This window comes from Elaeis guineensis, chromosome 1, assembly GCF_000442705.2.
Source record: "Elaeis guineensis isolate ETL-2024a chromosome 1, EG11, whole genome shotgun sequence".
NCBI lineage: Eukaryota > Viridiplantae > Streptophyta > Magnoliopsida > Arecales > Arecaceae > Elaeis > Elaeis guineensis.
The window spans coordinates 105,154,250-105,170,500 of NC_025993.2; the positions used below are offsets into that span (position 1 = coordinate 105,154,250).

General features: G+C 46.2%; 1 protein-coding gene and 1 non-coding gene across 2 annotated transcripts; both read right to left on the reverse strand.

Annotated features, from left to right (window-relative positions):
• Positions 1-1,224: 1,224 nt before the first annotated feature.
• Positions 1,225-7,410, reverse strand: LOC105038259 (rho GTPase-activating protein 1). The gene is made up of 5 exons (XM_010914003.4): positions 6,737-7,410; positions 3,573-3,693; positions 3,375-3,494; positions 2,210-2,440; positions 1,225-2,027 (listed from the first exon to the last, which is right to left on the reverse strand). The coding sequence occupies exons 1-5, from the start codon at positions 7,165-7,167 to the stop codon at positions 1,425-1,427; spliced, it is 1,506 nt and encodes a 501-aa protein (XP_010912305.1). The 5' UTR covers positions 7,168-7,410; the 3' UTR covers positions 1,225-1,424.
• Positions 7,411-9,722: 2,312 nt separating this feature from the next.
• Positions 9,723-9,794, reverse strand: TRNAP-CGG (transfer RNA proline (anticodon CGG)). Its single transcript has one exon. It is a non-coding gene; the product is annotated as a tRNA-Pro (tRNA).
• Between the last annotated feature and the right edge of the window lie 6,457 nt (positions 9,795-16,251).

The following is a 16,251-nucleotide window of genomic DNA, read 5'->3' on the forward strand; positions in this document are numbered from 1 at the left end:
TGTCCTGCATCCACAACAAGGTACTACTTCCAAGCATTTTCCTAAAACCATCCTTGTTAGAAGTAAACGATCACTACTAACCATAATTCTTTTTCACAGTATTGCCGAAATTCACCGACGTGATAATAAATGATCAAGATGATGACGAGGTTATCTTATAGATATGGTGTTGATATCATTGGAACATCCAATGCAGATGACGACCGAGTTGCCTTAACAATGACTGCATGTTGAATGGCAGCCACCTACCGATCATGTGTGAACCAAGGAGCAGACGTGTCGAGGCTCGTGCTTAGCATGGACTGATAATGGCCTCCTCCCTTGGCAGCGTTCCGCCTCCGTTCCAGTATCTGTCAATCATGCCTCATGCACATAAAAAAAAAAAAAAAAAAAAGAGAGGAATATAATATACAGCTGTATGAGAATATGCCACTGAGGATAGGTAATCTTGCTATCAAACAAGGGAAGATTATTCTTGATTATTCTAGATGCAAAGAATGGTGTTCTTCTGATGGCATCCTCATGGAGAATTGAAATTGGTATTGTATCGAAAGCCTCTCCAAAAACCAGACCTATACATGGATGAGCCCAAAAATATATAAGCAGCACAAGAACTCTTACACGTTAAGAATTCTTGAAGTGTTTATAAACTCTGACTCATCCATCTAAATGCTCGGACTTTTAGATAAGATCTTGATATGATATCAAAATCTACCGATTCTTCTTGTCCACTGAAATCTTTATTCTCCCACTTACTAATTCACATGTCTCCTCTTGTTTCGGATTTTGCCCCTTGGACTCTATAGATGAGAGATGTTAAGGAATAATAATCTCTCACACGGGATATGTTAAGAACTCTTGTGGTACCTGCATACTCTTAGGTTCATCTATCTAAATACTCTGTTTAGATAGGATCTTAATAACATCCATTTATAAAAATATCGTCATGGAAAAAGTGCCATGTAAAATGGAAGGGAAATGGTTTCCAAGCAGGGTGGAGGCTGCGAAACAGCAGTGGTCTCATTTTCACCCAAACAAGTCACCATGCTCACATGATCGAGACACTAGCTTGATGGATGAAGAGTGATCACACGAGCTGAACACTTTCTGTACATAAGATATTGTTAGCAAAAAAACTGGCCACAACATCAGGTGAAATACTGCACTAAGCAAGCAATCAGTCTCACAGCTGTTCAGTTTGGAAACAGGAGTAAGATATGAAGATTTACAAGAGAAACAAGTACATCTTAATCATCCAAACATAAGTTTTCAGAAACAAGAAACAGTTTACATAGAATGTGTCAACACAGGAAAACATACACCAATCAGAAATCAAAAAAATCAAAGCAAATTCATGATCCCTCCAATCAAAACTATAGTCAAATACAAGTCAGTCAAGTAAAACAGACCCACTTTAACATTTTTCACCTCCATGCTTCTACTCGCTCCACCTTCGAATTTATACGACTCACAATGCTGGCCCCTTTTGATTTTTCAGTCGGCCAGGTTCCTCGAATGGCAGAGTTTCCTTTAGCTTTCCTTGATCCTTTCTTATGACTGAAACTGCTTGACTGCCATGTCCTGGTCCTACGAGAATTTGCACCAACTGCATTAGAGCCATTAGCAGCAATTTCTGCATCAGCGGTCGAACCATCAGTATGTGCTGGAGTCTCACAGAAGAGTTCATCAGTGGAACGCACTGCAGTTCCTTCTGGGGCAGCATTGTCATGGGTGGTTTGAGAACTATCAGCTGCTTCATCCAAGGGGGTATTCTCTTCAGCAAGATGGGTGGGGCTACCCAAAGCGGGTTCTTCAGGAACAAAAACTTGATCAGTGGCTTCTTCCCTGCAACACTCCAGATGAAGCTGAGGGCTGTGATGACCATTTTCATCAGATGGATCTAAATGAGGTACTGAAAAATCTTCCAAAGTGGGTTCCTGTCTTTCCTTGAGTGTCTTTAATATCAGCATTTTGAGAAAATTCATCACTTGCACCGCATGCATCAGTGCAGTCAAAGGATCTGCCATCTACAATTATGAAAATTAATCGATGTCAACCATTCAATTCACGTGTAAGCCAAGCACAAGCATAAAAAAGTGCCGAACAAATGAAACTAGGCCAAACAAAGGAAAGAGAAGATAACTCAGTTTAATATATACCACTGCTAAAGGAATCAGGATCACAATAAGTTGGATTAAGCAAATGTTACCTGGGTCATGTTTGGAGCAAATACCATTGCAATGTTGTGTGCATTCATCTTGTTCAGCTGTTCTTCTTGGACAACATCAGCCATCAAATTAATAGCCCAATCCAGTAAAGCAGCTTCTGTTGGTGGCAGAAGTCTTGCAAGTTGAGCACAGTCCTCTTCTGACTGACATTGCATCACCTGTTCAGGCGAAAGAGAGTCCAGCAGCCCAGTCGGCAATTCTCTAAACCAGGCCTACAAAAGCATCAGCAAATGACATTATATCAGCCTGCAGAGCAGGTTAAATCCATGATGAAAATCATCTTCCTTTCGAAAGAACTATTAACATGGTAATAAAGTTAAAAAATACATACCTTTCAGTTCAATCATTCAGTCACTACATGCAATAGGCAAAAAAACAGAAAAAGAACAAAAAAAAGAGGTGTAACAGAATATGCAGACTCATCATGACATTGTTGCTTCCAGAATTCCATACCTTAGGAGGAAAGAAAAAGAATATTTTGGTTACTTCAGAATTGCCGATTCTACATGGTTTATAGCCATCATGTGTATTTGTTAGCAAATGAAAACAATAGTCAATTTAAAACAACTGGATGTGCTTGGTTTTAATTCAAAGATGAAGATCCAGAAAGTCATATACATGGTATACTATGCGATCATAAGATCAGTGTATATTATAAAACAAATGTTCATCCAACATAGAAAACAATTGATGCCATTAGATTTTATCCTCACATCACCAATAGGTGCGCAGGCTTGTCCGGACATGATTCATGTTAGAGAAGGGGGAGTCACAAATAGAGATATTTAAATTTATTGATCTAGACACAGCCATAGTCATCTCAACTCTCCCTGAGGTAGGAATGTGACTTAGCCACAAAACCTATATGCCAGTCTGGTAAGAACTGTCTCAGGTCCAACATTTGTTACCTGTTGCTACTCATGATAAGAAATTTAAAATGCTTGCTGTAGGTGAACTGTGATGGGAATGTGACTTAGCCACAAAACCTATATGCCAGTCTGATAAGAACTGTCTCAGGTCCAACATTTGTTACCTGTTGCTACTCATGATAAGAAATTTAAAATGCTTGCTGTAGGTGAACTGTCTGAAGATACTGACAAATGCAACATCAGTCTAAATTAGTGCACCCTCCTGGCCATTTATTACCTTGATTAAACCTGCCAGGCAGTGCACATCAATACCATCTGGTACCATCCCACGATTTAGCTGGTCTCTGACATACTCCTCTTGGCTATTCTCGGCATTGATTCTGAAAATCCCTTCAGCCTGTTCAATTAGAAAGGGAATCAAGTGTCAGGCATCAGAAATCATAACATGGTGTATTTAGTATCAGTTGAAGCTTACCTGAAGGCCACCTTGCTCATATAGACGTTTTTGCATTAGCAAGAGTATTGTTGGAATGCTATTCCCTCTAGAGTCATAGGAACATTGCATAGACACAGTAGAGACACCAAACACACTTGCACTGCACTAGGAATTGGATATGGTGTTAAATTCTTTTACAGTGCATGGTAGAAAACTAATTGCAGCAAAAAGAGAATCAAAAAGATCATATCAAGAAATATGCATGACAGAAAGGACTGTGAATTTTGATTTAGAGCTAGATGCTGGATGATGCATTATAAGGAACAGGTAGCCATAAAGCAAAGGAAAAGCAGCATTTTGGCATCAATGAGGCTGACTTGTATACAGAATCCTAGAAAAAGAACAAAACTTGCAACCAAAAAGGCTTAAACTTAAGCACTATCAAGATGTTGTGCTGATAGAGGATTATTAGTGGCAAATTAAGATGCATCAACCTGACCAACCAGTGCAGGATAAAGTTTGCTAATCTTGGATTATAGAGGTTTGAGTTATGGTTAACCAAATCAGATACATACTAACATAAATATCTCTAAGATATAAATATGGTCACTGACCATCTGCTAAAAGAGAACATGCATAAGTGCAGTGTTACATTGCATATTAGAACACATTATACTTATGATAACTATCTATATGAAATGGGATTTAATAATTATTTCCATTTTCAAGGATTTGAATTGCATATGAGTTAATGTCGAAGAAAGATTCACATAATTTACCAAATGAAAAGAGCTTGGCTTCCCTTTTCAGCAGAGATGAGCAAAGCAAGTAAAAGAGGAAGTGGAACAGCACTGGAAAAAAATAATCAAACAAACAAAAAAATAAATAAATATTACCAGAATGGAACTCTAACAGGATAAATCAGAATGTAAGAATAGTTTAGGCATTTTGGTATCTTATTTTGTTTTTGGGTTAATTTCTACTTTGTTGGATTGGATGGATTGGTCATGTCACACAGTCACCTGTGCTGATTTTTTTAAGTCAACAAAAGTAACACTGTTACAGGTAATTTTAAAGTCTCCAAGTGACTTCTCAACTGGCCATGTCAGTTTTAATTGAGTCATGACAGTTCTTTAGCTCAGACTTTTTTCAAGGTCTTCCGCATTTGGAGTGACAAATTAACAATAGAGTGTTGAATAACATATCAAGGATTTGTCTCTTTTTTCAAGGTCTAACTCAAGGATGAAGACTCGAATAGACTGTATGCGATGACTCCTGCATGTGTTGGTAGTTACAACTCCACCAAAACCATCTTTCTTGAAATTACCTCTTTCTCTATCTTCTCTACTTTGGATGATATTTCCTTTTGACCATTCCACCAAAATTGACTTCCAGAATGAAGTTATCATCAATTTCTCTCATAGCATTAATTTCTATGTTGACAGGTTCTGTTCAACAAGCAAAAGTCCTTGTATTTAGCGTAAGATTCTTTTAAATGCCACTCCAGTCTCCATAGAATTAATTATTATTCAGCCTTTACCATGACTGAAATCATAACCTTACTAACCTCACCCAGCCCAACCTCCTGCTCTTTTCTTGTTAGGAGGGGAAAAACAAAACTGACTTCCAGGTTCAAGCTACTGTCCATTAATTGCTTGTTAAAGTGTCAACCTCCCTATTTATGGGAATCCCTTTATTTTTCTGAAATATTATCAGTCTATTTAGTCCCATTAGAATCAATTATTCTTCAATCCTTACCCATGGGAACAATTCGCGCCAAATTTGCTGGCTCATTAGGGGCGCACTGTGCAATTAACAGTCAGGGAGTAAAGGCACCATCCGTCCCTCGGCAATGATCAACACAAAAGGCAATATTTTTAAGGTGGTATTACACACAAGGATAGATGATTATTATGGAATTTAAGGAAAAAAATGTATCTCTTCAATCCTTAGTTGGATTAATGCAATTAAAGACTAATCCAAATGGCATGATTCAACAGATGAAAGATCAGTGCACTTTGCAAGACAAAAGTGAAGGGTAACACTTTGTTGATGGAGTTGTGGTAGATTAGTTGCTTGTATCAGGGAACCACATCATGCAGCAACAGGAGATGAAAGCGAGGCCAAAGAGATGTAGAGATGTGCTTACAGCCTATTGGCAAGTGCATAAGAAGGTTCTGAAATTGATCTTTCAAATAATAAAGATCATAGCAAGCCCCTTCATGCTTCAAAACCAGCCTTAGATCTAAAATGCAGCAATATGACCACTTTGTAGCCTTATGAATTATCCAGTGATTAAGAGAATGCAGAAACCAATGAAGCAACCATAAGCACTTCCACCAATTCCTTACTAGAAGGATCGGGGCTAGCATTTATATTAACGAATCGAGGAAGTGGATGTGATCATCTGAAATAACATGGGTCAGAATTGGAAGAGTTTGCAATACTGTTATACTACTGTTTGGTGAAAAGGTGGAGGATTCAGAAAAACAAAAGCAAAAGCTAGATAAACATTGATGGATATGGAGTCCTCATGGACTGGAGAACTAACGACACTTGTATTGCTTATTGCAAATGAGTTGATGGATTAAAAACGTTATATTAGAAGTGAGGCAGGACATAACCGCAAGTTTCTGTTGATTATCTATGAGATCTACACGGATGATTTTGATCTTTTTAAAAAATAAAACTCATAACCATCCCATGATGACTCCAGTTACCAAAAATTGGCATTCTCTATATCTATTCTGTCTTCAAGAAGACACCCGCACGTGCCAACTCTTTAATTATAAGCACTCATCACCACAACATATTAAAGTTTGCATACGTTTGTACTTGAAATCCAAACTCTCCCTTTTTTTTTTTCTTTTTTTTTTCTTTTTTGATACAAAAGACTGGGTCAGCAGACATCTATTGCATTAAGAGAACTAATTAATGTGGAAATTAAACCATCTAAACTCCAACGTGATAGACCTGAAATATCGACTCAGAACCAAAGATTAAATAAAAAAAATTAAGAATCCTTTATACATCCAGGAAAAAAAAAAACACTTTTTAACAGCATTACGGAGGAACATAAAAATGAACCACCGTCCACCTTGTTTCAAAATAATTCCATTTTTGAAAAACCAAATCCCGTTTCAAGCTCAAAACTTTTGCAACAATCCAGTATTTTTAAGACAAGATAAGAGAAGAATTTAGACCTGGCACTGGGTGGTCGCCTCGGGACCTCTGGCTCGAACTCGATGGGCAAACCGAGGAAGCCACGGAACCGGTCGAAGGTGACATGGGCGACGTGCCGCACGTCGGTTGGCCACCCGATCTCCATGGCTCCCCGGAGCTCCTCCGCGCCCTCCGTCTTGCACCCCAGCAGCGACTTCCTCACCACCGCCAGCAGCAGCGCCAACACCGGCAGCTGCTCCCCCTCCTCCTCCGCCGCTGCCGCCGCTGCCTCTTCTTCGCCTCGCCTCCGCCTCTCCCTCTTCCTATCTACCACCACCCCCGGGCCCTCCTCCTGTTCCTCGATCCCATCGCCGCTTAAAAGGCCCGGGGAACCATCATTCGTGTCGCAGGAAAGCGAAGGCCGGCTTGGAGAAGAAGGGAGATGGGAGGGGGACCGAAGCACCTCGGTCATGGCTGGCTATGGAGGGGTACTGTGGGAAGACTAGTGGGGAGTGGGCCAAAGAGAGGAGAAGCTGGAAAAAAAAAATGGGATCTTTAGAACATGGGGGCTTCCCCTGGGGTGGTGATCTGAGGAAGAGTGACAGAATTTTTTGGAGTGGAGTTGGATTGAAGGAAGGGTTTGCGGACCTCCCGGTGGGACGTGGGAATCATAACTTTGGGAGGGTTTCAAAATTTTGCGCCCTTTTCTCTCTTTCTTTGCTGGCTCTGGGGGTTTCAAGAAGCAAAGGGAGAGGGAATGAATGGAGAGGGGAGTAATCTACACACCGGGGTTGGAGAATTTTGGTAGGGGTAGACTGGGAAGAGACTGGAAAAAAATCGCAGGATGGTGGATAGACAAGAGGGAGGGAAAGGGAGAGATTAGCGGGAGTGGTAGTGGTGATGGAGGGTACATTCAATAATGTTGGGTTGGTTTTCCGGAAATGCCCCTATGGATTTTTTTTTTGGGATTAGGGAGCAGGACAGGCTTTTTTTTTTTTTTTTTTGATAAGAGTGCTGATGGTTTTTGTTGTGCATGGTCCAGGTGCATTCTAGACTCCACAACATAACAACATAAAAAGTGATTAGTACATGATTATGCTCAAGATTAAGAAGAAATTAACATTTAGAGTATAATATAAATATATTTAAAAGAGGGATGGGTTTAAGAGGGAGATAAACATCATCATCATCATCATCATTGTGGTTTAAAGTTGAATCATGTTAATGATGACATAAGAAATACAAAAGTATGTGATTGATGAATATTGATGGGTTTAAGATTGAAGGCCAACATATTTGAGTATACTTATCTAGGTTTAGCTGCTTTACATATCTTGATTAATTCATAACTGCCAGAAAACATTTTGAAGCTTGAAAATGCCTGTGAGGGAGGAGTGGTACAAACAAGAACAAGAAGTTAAATTACATGCCAGGTGTATGCATTAAGATAAACTAAGAGTCATTCTATGCATCAAGGAGAGCTGAAGTCATGACTTTGATTTGAAATCGGAAATCTTTAGTTCCAGTCTACAACCTCGACAAAAAGATCTTGGGCATTTAAACAAGTACATGCCAGTTCCAAAGTGCCCCTGCTTGTCGAGAATTTGAATATAGTGGGGGCATTTATCTCTATGTTATGTGGATGAGATCTAGCAGCTCATTAACATAGATTTCATTATCACGTGCCACTCATATGCCTTGAATTAGTTATTTTGCAAGTGCGGCAAGAAGGATGGCCGGGCCCGTGGCAGTTTTTTTGTTGAGGTGTGGGCCCAATGGCGGTTGAACAAAGAGAAGCATAGATTCGTTCTTAACAAGTAGACCCATGACCCAACAAACAAGCTAGATGGATGCCAAGAATAAAGATGAGGACCATTGCTGAAGATTGCTTGAGGGATGAGATTCCTTACAAGGGACATTCTTCTTAGTGCTTGGTAGGTGAGCTATGGTCAGAGAAACCCCTATTGCATTATCCCATGGGACAGTGTTGGTTAATTGCATTATCCTGTTGTTAGACTCTTGATCTGATTTTATTTTTGTTTATGTTTTATCCATTAGTTCAACAATAGCTTCATGCAACTTGCTTGCAAATTTCAATTTGTTGGCAAGAATGCTGCAAAATTTCTCTTGTAGAGCATAATATAGATCATTTTTCTGATTTTGTTGTTTATTGTAACGGATCGACAAGAACATTCGGGATCTTGTTAACATGACGAGGGAAATTGGTTCTTCATGAACTCCAATTTGCAAAGCAATGCGTATTTAGATTTTTTCCATTTAATTGACACTTATCAATGCCTGTTCAATCATCTGGATTGTAAATGGATAAATGTATTACAGTATACCATGGATAAATTTAGAGTGCATGACAATGTCATATGATAGGTGGTCCCAAGGAAACCTATAGCACATGCATATCTTGGTATATTAGTGATCTGAAGCTATGGTATTCGACAATACAAGTTGATACATGTGTTAATCTTCAGTTATATCTTAAACAATATGCTTCGCGCTGCACATCAAACCTCAATCTCATATAAGTTTTTTTTTTTAAAAAAAAAGAAATAAAAGTCTGATGGAAACTCCTCTAAAGTCCAAACAGCATTGTTCCACTAGCTGTAAATAATCTACCAATAATCACATGGTTAGTTTGCATATTTTCCTTCTGATGATATCTTATTTCCATGAAACATTGTGCTAAGATTTTAAAACCATCAGTATCACCATGGCTTTTGGTTTGCCCTCGTAATCCAGGACTGAGGAAAAGGAAATCGTCGACATTTCTTCCTCAGTTGCAGAGAAACAAACTTTGTTGGATGTTACAAAAAAAAAACAAAGCAAATACGAACAAAGTAAACAAAGGGAAAAAAAAGGCTGGTCACAGCTGACAGAGAGAGATTCAAATTCAAAAGTAGAAGCCGGGCAGAGGAATTGAATTGGTTGATGACACAAGGGCAAATTGGAAATTCTAAAGAAATACATGAGCTTTTACGTTTTTTTAATAAAAAGAGAGTAGTTTTAATTTTCGGGGCGTTGCGAGAATCGAACTCGCGACCTCTCGCACCCGAAGCGAGAATCATACCACTAGACCAAACGCCCTTTCGTGATCAAACGCCCATAGAATCTTTTGTTATATTAAGATCGTGACGCCGCCACAAGAAGAGATCTGGTCTTTGGTTCCAATCTCAAAACAAGAGGCGGTGATCGTATTTTGTAGTGCTGTAATATGGCTTTCAATGTTAATCGATTCTTTTACCAAAAGACAAAAAAAAAAGTTAATCTACTCAGCATATTATCTAGCTACAATGACAATTTGGGTCTTGGAAAAATACATTTGCATTTCTGAGTTTTTTGTCTCACGTTCATCAAGTTCCTTACATGTCTAAATGATCAAATATTTGGCCTTGCGACAGTGTGCTCTAGGAGACAATTATGAGGCATTCTTGTCTATCAGCTGCCTTTCTGGTTCATATTGCTCGCCTCCATATGCTCATAGAAGAGAAACTGTTCAAAGTTCAAACACCACTTTTCTATGTTTAAGGTTGAAGTCAGCTAAAGGTTCTATACTAACCAGATATGGATTTCAGTGGTGGCCTAAAGGGACTTTTGGTTAATATTGTCTTATTTTCATAAATTGCAATTATATTGGTCATACTTGTTGCGGTCAATCGCCTCGTCGTCCGATCGTCGGGAAGCATGCACCTGCAAAATGAAGTCCGCACTGACCGGAGGCGGCTCCGACGGAGACCCTCCGACGGTCAAGTCAGAGAGGTGACTAGGCAACAGTGAAATGTAGGCAGAGAGCTCTTATCGAGAGGGAGAGAGAGAGAGAGAGAGAGAGAGCCTGTGTTTTTGGGAGAGACGGAGCGGATCGATCCCCCTGCACTGTTGCATTCTCCGATTTATATAGTGGAGCACGGTATGGCGCCGTCATTAATGGCGCGGACAAGTGAGGAACTGTCAACTCACTGTGGACTGTCAGAGTCGCCGTGAAAATGTCATATCGCCGTGCAGCTGTCAAATCACCAGGGTTGACAATGCCCTCGGCGGAACAATGCCCCTAGGTAGCAGTGCCGCATGTCGCTGTCAGAACCGACAAGGTCTGGCGGCTGCACGGCGATTGGAGGAGTCGGCCGACCCTAGGTCGGTGGCCAGCAAAGTGGCGTCGGTCGGCGAGTTTCACGTGAGTCGGCCATCAAGCCTCTGGGTTCAGTCGGTCGGGAAAGATACGTCCGACATATCCCTAGTCGGCGATGGACCGTTGAATGGCCGGTAGTGGCGTCCGTCAGTCGGGCGCCCCCGGCCGTCGGTCGGTCGGTCCCTCCGGCCGTCAGTCGGTCGGTCGGTCGGTCGGTTCCTCCGTCAGTCGGTCGTTCCGACCGTCAATCGGTCGGTACGCCCGTCGGTCGGTCGGGCAGTGGGTATCCCCCAACAGTTGCCCCCCTCCACTCCTAAGTCGTTCGGTGAGCCGGCGACTAGGAGTGGATTCGTCGTATGCGAAGATCCGACCGTACCGTCGGTTGATACGGCGTCAGGCACCTCATAAATGTCGAGAGGCTTGCTGGCGTCCGTCGTCTAGTCGGCATCAGACGTCTCGTCCCATCAGCATCAGGTGTCATGTCGGCGCCGGCGCCCCACCGTGTCGGGTGTCCCGCTGGTGTCAGCGATAAAACCGGTGCCAGGTGTCCCGTCCCATCGGGAAGGGGAACCGTCATCCCCGCCGTCCCTTCGGGAACACCAAACGTCGCGTCCCGTCGCGTCCCTCGCGCCACGTGGCGTGCGGCCATTGGTTCATGTTCGGTGGAGCGGATGGAGGTGACGTGGCGCAATCTGAAGGGGGGTGCGTCGAACCGTCGGACCGTCGGGCGGCCCTGATGACGCCACGCGGCAAAATCTGGGGAGCCTTCGTTGGTCGTGCCTTCATCTCGACCGTTGGGGGGCACTATATATACAAAGTTACCCCCAAATGGTTTTTTTATCCTTCTCGTTTTTACAGTCGAGACTCTGCTCGCGTGAGTCTCCGTTCCAGGTACTTCTCCGCTCCGTTCTCCATTTGCGATTCTTTTTCTTTCAAGGGTTAGAATAGCCTTTGTCTTCTTTCTTTCCTTCCTTGCCATTTCCTTGAACTCATGGCTAGGACGTCCCCATGAGGTAGTCGGTCGGGAGAACCGACCGAAGATACTCGGTCGTCCTCGAAGGTGGAGGCTTCTTCACTTTCGGGGCCGAACGTCGATCGGCTCCGGGAGCAGTACCGCGTCCCGGAGCAGTTTCGGCTGTTCGCCCCTGGCGCCGATGGTCGGGTCAATAGCCCGCCCGAGGGTCAGGTGGCGTTCTATCTGGAGGATCTCCGGGCCGGCCTTCGATTCCCGGTTCCGGAGTTCGTCCGGAATATTCTGGACTATTACGGGCTATGCCCGGCACAACTTGCACCGAACTCGGTTCGGCTGATAGTCAGTTTTGCCCTCTTGTGTCGGCTTTTGCCGACCGAACCTCGGATCTCCCTTTTTCGAGTTTTCTTTGTCCTCCGGCCCCACCCTAAAGCCCGAGGGTGGTGGTACTTCGTCCCTCGGAAAGGGCTCTCCTTTATTACTGGTCTTCCAACGTCCATTCACGGATGGAAGAACCAGTTCTTCTTTGCGTCGTCCTCTGCCCCTTGGGGGTTTCCCGTCCGTTGGGGGAATCCCCGAACCGATCCAAATGAGAACAGTCGGGTGGAGGCCGATGATCGGGAGGACTTCCACCGGTTAAAGGACATCTCGGTGCCGAAGCAGAGCGAGCTCGTCACCGAGCAGGCCTTGTACGACGCCGGCCTTAGCCCGGTCCCCCGCTTAGGTCGGTTTGCATTTTTCCGACATCTACATTTTCTTTTCTGCCTTTCTCTTCAGCTCTGACCGTTTGTCGTCTTTTTCAGATATGCCGTCGAGGATGCGACTGTCGGCTGCCGACATTCGCCAGCATGCCGTGAGAAAGAGGCCGACGGCAGGCGTCGGGCCGTCGCAGCCTCCCAAGAGGCCCCGCGTGGTTCCGCCGAGCGAACCAGCCGGGTCGGAGGCGGAGCCGGTGATTGCACTGTCAGCGCCGACAGTGCTTGTAGATGTCCCGTCCGAGGGACCGTCGGTCGGGGGAGCCGCTTCGCCCGACCGACGAGCAGCCGATTCTGCAGGGGGCACGCCGACCGCCCAGCAGCCTCCGGAGGTTCGGGAGGAGGTCCGCGAACCTGAGCGGCCGACGCACGCCACCGCCGCGCCGTCGGCCGAGACTCGGTCGGGGTCGAGCTTGCCGTCGATCTCCGACGTCAGGGCCTGGACGACTAGTCGAGGTAAGGCCCCCATGGCGTCGGGTGACGAAGGTCGGTCGGCGGGCGGGTCGGCTGACTTTCCGCTTCCTGAGGGTGCGTCGGGTCTGGCCAACCACGACTTGGCCAGAAGACTATGCCAAGCACTCCTTCTTCCCGCCGACATCGAAGCGATGAAGAACCAGCGTGTCTCCGACATGCTGTCGTCCTTCTACCCGATGATGATCCGGGTAAACTCTCCTTCCCTTTGTTTTTAACGTAGCCTCGCAAGTTTGGCTTACTAAAGGTCGGTTTTATTTCGTGCAGCTGGTCTTCAACATATCCGAGCTGGAGGCCGGATATCGAAAGTTCGGGGACATGCGCGCGGCCTGGAGAGATAAGGTCGCGGGCCTCGAAGCCGAGAAGGTCATCCTTGTCGATCAACTTCAGCAGTCGGTCGACCGGGAGAACCGACTCGAGGGGGAGGTCTCCCGACTTTCGGAGGAGGTCTCCGGACTCAAGGAGACTTTGGCGTCGTCAGAGTCGGAGCTTAAGTCGGCCAAGGATGACGCAGCAAAGAAGTCCCGAACCATCCGTCGGCTCCGACACGAGCGAGACAGTGTCGGCAAAGAGCTGGAGGCCGAGCACGAGCAACTCCGAGCAAGTCTCGGGGACCTCGCCAAGGCTGAAGAAGGCTGGGCCGCCGCCCAGGCCGACACAGACGTCGCCAAAGCCGAGGCAGAGTCGGCAAAGGAGGCTTTGGGTCGGGCGATTGAAGTCTTCCGGGACTCGGAGGAGTACCGCGAAGAGCTTCTGGAGAGCGGCTACCTTTCGTACCGAGTCGGGTACGAGGATGCTCGGGAAGCCGTTCGAGGCCTGTTCCCCGAACTCGATCTCAGCAGTGTGATTCTGCCAGAGTCGGAGGCCCCAGCTGCGGAGGAGACGGCCGGACCAGCGTCGGAAGGTCTCTCCACCAGGGCGGAAGCCGAAGACGTCGCAGAGCCGGTTGCCGAAGATCAGTCGGCCCCGACGGCTGAAGTCGGAGCAGATCCGCCGACCAACTCCAATCGTCGTCCCGTGGAGGATGTAGACTCCGACGACTAGTCATTTTTGCTTTGACTTGCAGTCGGGCTTCGGCCTTTACTTGTAAACTTTCTTTTATCTATGGATGAAATTTCTTTAAGTCTTGAATGAAATCTTCTTTTACCTTCTCCCTTTGTTTGTAATGTCGAGCATTTCTGCAATGTCGAACGTGAGTCGCCAACTTAAGTAAGTCACCAACTCACGTAAGTCGGTAGGACTTCAGCAACTTGTGCAGCCCCAAAAGTAGAGTGCATTCCGACTTTAGGTCGGCTTCCGATAGTCGAAGTCGTCAGTCGGGCGCATCTGTTGAGTCGGGAGCCGACCGAACCTGGTAAAGGTTTGGTAGTCAGGCCTCCATAGATGTGTTTAGTCGGTCGTCGTCCGACGCAGTGTCGGGGGAACGACAACAAGTCGGATCCCCATGCTCTTGCGTCGGGTATTCGCTCTTTACCTTTCGACATACGGTGGCAAGCCGAATGTCGTCCAGCCGGCCGTAGGTCGGTCGGCAAATCGTGGATGCGACTAAAGTCGCATTGTGCGATAGACGGTGGTAAGCCGAATATCCCTCGATCGGCCGTAGCCTGGTCGGGAGTCGCGACGACAGTCGCGTGGGCTTTTAGCCTCTCTTCGGTCGGGGCCCGATCGGCCTGTCGGCCGATGGTTCGGCTCGAAAATTCGACCGTAGAAGGAGTATGAACTCCCGCCGCAACAGATGCATCGGCCCTTGTCAAGGGTGGATGTGTTGCTGAAAGTCGAAGGAGTGCAACTCCCGTTGATATGGATACATCGGTCCTGGTAGGGGTCCGATTTATCATCGATCGTCGAAGGAGTGCCAACTCCCGTTCTTGTAGATGCGTCGGTCCTCGCAAGAGTCCGATGCTTACCGATGATGAGGTCATCGGTTTTAGGTGGATGCTAGGTCCACGTCAATACGTTGGGGCTGAGCGCCGATCATTAGTCGAAGAGTTAAGACTCCGAGATTTTAAACTGAATTTGTATTCCAACTACTGAATTACAAAATTCACTGGCAATACAGCTTCAGGTTGTCAGCGTTCCAAGTTCGGAGAATGGGCTTCCCCTCAAGGGTCTCCAGCCGATAGGCTCTCGGCCCGAAGGTGTCTGCAACCTTGTAGGGTCCTTCCCAGTTTGGAGCCAACTTCCCCTGATCCAAGGGCCTCGAGACCTCCGCCTTCCTCAAGACCAAGTCACCAGGCCTGAAGAGCTTTGGTCTGACCTTGGCGTTGTAATACCGGGCGACCCTCTGTCGGTATGAAGCCATTCGGATTTGAGCCTCGTCTCGTAGCTCGGGGAGGAGGTCCAGGTCGGCCCTCTGACCCTCGGAGTTGTCCGGCTCTTGGTATTGCTCGACTCTTGAAGATGGCAGTCCAATCTCGAGCGGGATCATAGCCTCTGTCCCGTAGGCCAAACTGAACGGCGACTCTCCGATCGGGATGCGGGGGGTCGTTCGGTAAGCCCACAGAACGGAGCCCAGCTCGTCGACCCAGAGACCTTTGGCTTCATTCAGTCGGGTCTTGAGTCCGTGGAGCAAGGTTCGGTTGGTCACTTCGACCTCGCCGTTGGACTGAGGGTGCCCGACCGAAGTCAGTCGGTGCCTGATGTGGAACCTGGCGCAGAAATCTCTGAAGTCTCGATTGTCGAATTACCGTCCGTTGTCGGTGACGATGGTGTGCGGCAATCCGAACCTGAAGATGATGGACTTTTGGATGAAGTCCTCCATCTTCCGCTCGGTGATCTGCGCCAAGGGCTCGACCTCGACCCACTTCGTGAAGTAGTCGATAGCGACAACGATGAACTTCCTCTGGCCCGATGCTGGCGGGAAAGGGCCAAGAATGTCGACTCCCCACTGGGCGAAGGGCCACGGAGCGACAATGGGAGCGATTTGGCTGGCCGGTTGGTGCTGAATATTGGCATACTTTTGGCATGGCTCGCACCTCCGGACCAACTCCGCCGCATCCTTCTTCATGGTCGGCCAGTAGTAGCCTTGTCGCAGGACCTTGAAGGCCAGGGATTTGCCCCCCAAGTGGTTCCCGCAAATCCCTTCGTGAACCTCTCGGAGAGCGTAGTCGGCGTCGGTCGGCCCCAAACACCTGAGCAGGGGAAGGGAGAACGACCTTTTGTAGAGTCGGCCGTCCAAGATGACATATTGCGAGGCCGACCATCGGAGTCGCTTGGCCTCCG

What these genes read in the sequence shown, in the direction of transcription:
- LOC105038259 (XM_010914003.4), bottom strand. Translation starts at nt 7,167, where the DNA reads ATGACCGAGGTGCTTCGGTCCCCCTCCCATCTCCCTTCTTCTCCAAGC. An exon ending in AGGCGACCACCCAGTGCCAG is followed by an intron (nt 3,694 to 6,736) that starts GTCTAAATTCTT and finishes TTCCTAGTGCAG; the next exon opens with TGCAAGTGTGTTTGGTGTCT. An exon ending in GCCTGGCAGGTTTAATCAAG is followed by an intron (nt 2,441 to 3,374) that starts GTAATAAATGGC and finishes ATGCTTTTGTAG; the next exon opens with GCCTGGTTTAGAGAATTGCC.